The sequence below is a fragment of the Triticum aestivum genome, chromosome 4A, assembly GCF_018294505.1.
Source record: "Triticum aestivum cultivar Chinese Spring chromosome 4A, IWGSC CS RefSeq v2.1, whole genome shotgun sequence".
NCBI classification, from domain to species: Eukaryota; Viridiplantae; Streptophyta; class Magnoliopsida; order Poales; family Poaceae; genus Triticum; species Triticum aestivum.
In genome coordinates this window covers 87,037,712-87,040,932 of record NC_057803.1, presented here as the reverse complement: position 1 = coordinate 87,040,932, position 3,221 = coordinate 87,037,712, and the positions used below count along the sequence as shown (strand labels likewise).

The 3,221-nt window shown below is 62.1% G+C and overlaps 1 protein-coding gene across 1 annotated transcript; it reads right to left on the bottom strand.

The window, feature by feature from the left end:
- Positions 1-233: 233 nt before the first annotated feature.
- Positions 234-2,779, bottom strand: LOC123085313 (patatin-like protein 6). Its single transcript, XM_044506936.1, has 2 exons — positions 1,105-2,779; positions 234-1,011 (listed from the first exon to the last, which is right to left on the bottom strand). The coding sequence occupies exons 1-2, from the start codon at positions 2,224-2,226 to the stop codon at positions 745-747; spliced, it is 1,389 nt and encodes a 462-aa protein (XP_044362871.1). The 5' UTR covers positions 2,227-2,779; the 3' UTR covers positions 234-744.
- Between the last annotated feature and the right edge of the window lie 442 nt (positions 2,780-3,221).

Sequence of the window (3,221 nt, the reverse complement as noted above, 5' to 3'; positions counted from 1 at the left end):
TCTTTATGCTCTTGGATGAAAAGCATGCCCCGGTCAGCATCAAGACAGTGATAGGACATACATACATCTACAGGGCTCTCTTTCGCTTCTTCAAGAAAGGGATCTCCGAGATGTCTGTTTCGATCAGTTATGCGTCGGCCTATCTGAAAATAATGCCACAACAGGCAGAAAAGCCACTACACTACATGCGCTTTAAGACGTGGACTCAACTATGAGATTAATAGACATGGACGGAATGCAGAAAACAGAAGTCTTTTTCTGATTGTAAAATGAGCGTTGAAATGGAACACACTTCATCCAGCTGACAAATATCGTTTGGTACTGAAAATTCGCAGGGCTGGCTTAGATGAACTCTGGAGGATTTATTTATGTTCGGAGGAGGCCCGTGCTTGCAGCACCGCAGCAGCTGTATCCACTGCATTTCAGCGGATCATATCGCAACTCAAACGCCCACTTCAGCCGGGGCATAATTCTGCATTCGGGGGCAGCTACATATATATCCTAATAAGTCGAAATGAAGCTAAGAATCTGGAGTATATCGCGGATGTTCCTTCCAATGTTTTCACCTTCGAATTTTCCCAATGGCAAATGCTTCAGGGAGCCATGCCATGCCATGCCACACTGCCACTGCCACGTAAAAAGTGCAGCAGAATTTTCCGTCCAAAGAAAGCGAGGAGAGGCCTACAACATGTCGTCGACCCTTGCTCCACAGCACGGCGGTGCACGGCCACCAGCCAGCGCAGCTCAGCCCAGCGCCGGCGCCTGCTTGAACGCGACGGTGGGCGCGATCCGGGAGCCCCTGCCGCGGTGCTCAGCGACGAGCTCGGCGGCGAACCACTCCAGCTTCTCCGCGTTGGTCTGCTCCCCGATCCGCCTCCCCTCGAAGAGCACCGACTCCACGTTGCGCTGCTTCATCGCCTCGTCCGCCGCCGCGAGCAGCGCCTGCACGTTCGCCTGCGTCGGGTCGTACTCCCCGTCCGGCCCGCACGGCGGCATGCTCTCCCGCTTCGCCTGATCACGCCAGAGTTAATTAACATCCAAGGAAACGGCCGTGCAACATGCCATAAATGGCGGGCGGGCCGAGAATTTGCTATGCTTGCTCACCTGAATGCGCAGGTAATTGGACGAGTGGCATTGCCCGAAGGCGCGTGCAACGGCGTGGTCCACCAGGTCGGCGGCGCCATCGGCCGCGATGCGGGCGATGGGGCGGGCCCACTCCTTGGGGCCCCACCGGCGCATGCGCGTGATGTCGGCGTCCGCGGTGGCCCCGGAGCCGCCCGCGCCGGAGCAGCCGCCGATGGAGAGCACGAGGAGGTCCTCGACGCCGCGCACGAACGGGAACTCGTGCTTGTTGTGCAGCACGTGCGTGATGGCCGCGGCGGCCGGGCTGCCCATGGTCGGCCCGCCGTCCACCGCGGCGCAGGAGGTCACGCCGTCCACCGACGCCACCTCGGCCGGCTCGAAGCGGCCGGGCTCCGACCAGGCCGCGCGGCCGACGTCGGAGAGGCGGAAGTCGTAGCTCCCGCTCTCCAGGGCGTCGGCGCGCGAGAACAGCAGCGGCGCGGACGACCTGAGGTCATAGCAGGAGATGAGCACGGGCTTGATGGTGTCCCGCAGGGTGAGCTCCTCGCCGAACGCGGCCTTCATGGCGACGCTGAGCGCCGCCGTGGGCGCGGCGAGCGGGCGCTTCTTGGCGCGGCAGAAGAGGGAGGTGGAGCCAGCGGGCCTGCGGAAGAGCCTGGGCGCGTGGTCCGCCACAAGGCGCCAGGTGTCCTCGGCGCGGAACAGCGGGGCGCCGCGCGAGTGCGTGGAGAAGAGCATCGCGGCGAAGACGCCGCCCGCGCCCGTGCCGGCGGCGAGGTCGAAGAAGTCGGCGACGCGCGCGTCGGGGCTCCCGGAGGCGCGCTGGAGCGCGGCCTCGAGGTGCGCGAGCGCGCGGCCGGCGAGCAGCGCCCTGAGCCCGCCGCCGCCGCCATCAACGCAGAGCACGCACACCTTCCCGCGCTGCGCCGCCTTCCCCGTGGCCGCCATGGCCGCCTGCGACGCCTGCGCCGGCGGTGGCGGCGGCGGCTTGGGCAGCCAGAGCTGGTGCGGGTCGGTGTAGCCGAAGAGGAACTTGCTCTCGAGGATGGAGAAAATCTCGTAGTTGAGCTTGTCGGCGTCGGCGCCCCCGTGCTCCGCGTCCTCGTGCACCCGCTCCACCTGCATCTCCTCGGCCTCCTCCATGCCGGTCAACAAATTCCCGGCGGAATCCCTCCCCTACGCGGAAAGGCAAACAAAAACAGGATCTCGCGAGGATTCGCAAGGATTGCGCCAAAGACCAGCCCGGCTGCTGGCTTTAATTCTTGTCTCTCGCTCTCTCTCTCTCTCTCTCTCTCTCTTTCGGTGTCGCCGCGGTCGGTCTACGGCGCCACGCTCGCTCGCTGGTGGCGCCTTTTGATTCTTGCGCGCTGCAGAGCACGCGAAGAAAGGAAGGAGCCCAAAGAGAAAGGCACGCGAGTTATAGAGAGAGCCGAGAGAGACCAAGCTAACGGAGGCGAGAAGAGGAGGCGGAGGTCGTCGTCTTGTCTCTCTTCACCCTCGGCTGCACCGTAACCGATGGACACAACGCTCCTGCCGGGCCACTGGCTGGGCGCGCCTCACCTGGTCCACCGGCGTGGGGCTGCCTGCGCCGTCCATTCCACCTCAAGATTGGCGATGCTGGCTGGCGCATGTGGACCGGGTGCACTCATGCTGGTGCGGGGGCGCGGTCGTCAAACTGGCTGTGGCTGGGTTCCAGGGTTGAATAAACAAACGGACAAATGAGTACAGACGTGCTACTGCTTCTAGTCCTACTCATTAATTAAGCAGCGAACGAGGGGCGGAAAAAGCGAAGGAGGAAGCGATTATATTAATAAAACACTCATAAAAAAATGGTTTCGAGGGCAGCGTAATGGGGGACTAATCATGATTGCGGGGCTGGGTTAACGCCTCAGGACGTGGTCGCCTAGACCCGGTCCATGGCTGCGTGGCATGCAACGGGAGTGGAGGTGGAGCGCGACCAGACAGGGGCGCAGCACTCGACCGCGCCCGCACTTTGCTGTGTCGTGCAGGCAGCGGTACATCTACAACGTACGCATTTCTTTTCCCTTTCCCTTTTAATTTCTTTGCTGAGAGCCTGTCGGAGGCGGCAGCAGCAGCAGTACTAGCAGCATTCTGCAAAGACATGTCAGTCAGTCAGC

Excerpts from the sequence above, each read along its gene's own strand:
- LOC123085313 (XM_044506936.1), bottom strand. The coding sequence starts at position 2,226 with ATGGAGGAGGCCGAGGAGATGCAGGTGGAGCGGGTGCACGAGGACGCG. Across the intron at positions 1,012-1,104 it reads CCAATTACCTGCGCATTCAG|GCGAAGCGGGAGAGCATGCC; the intron begins GTGAGCAAGCAT and ends TGGCGTGATCAG.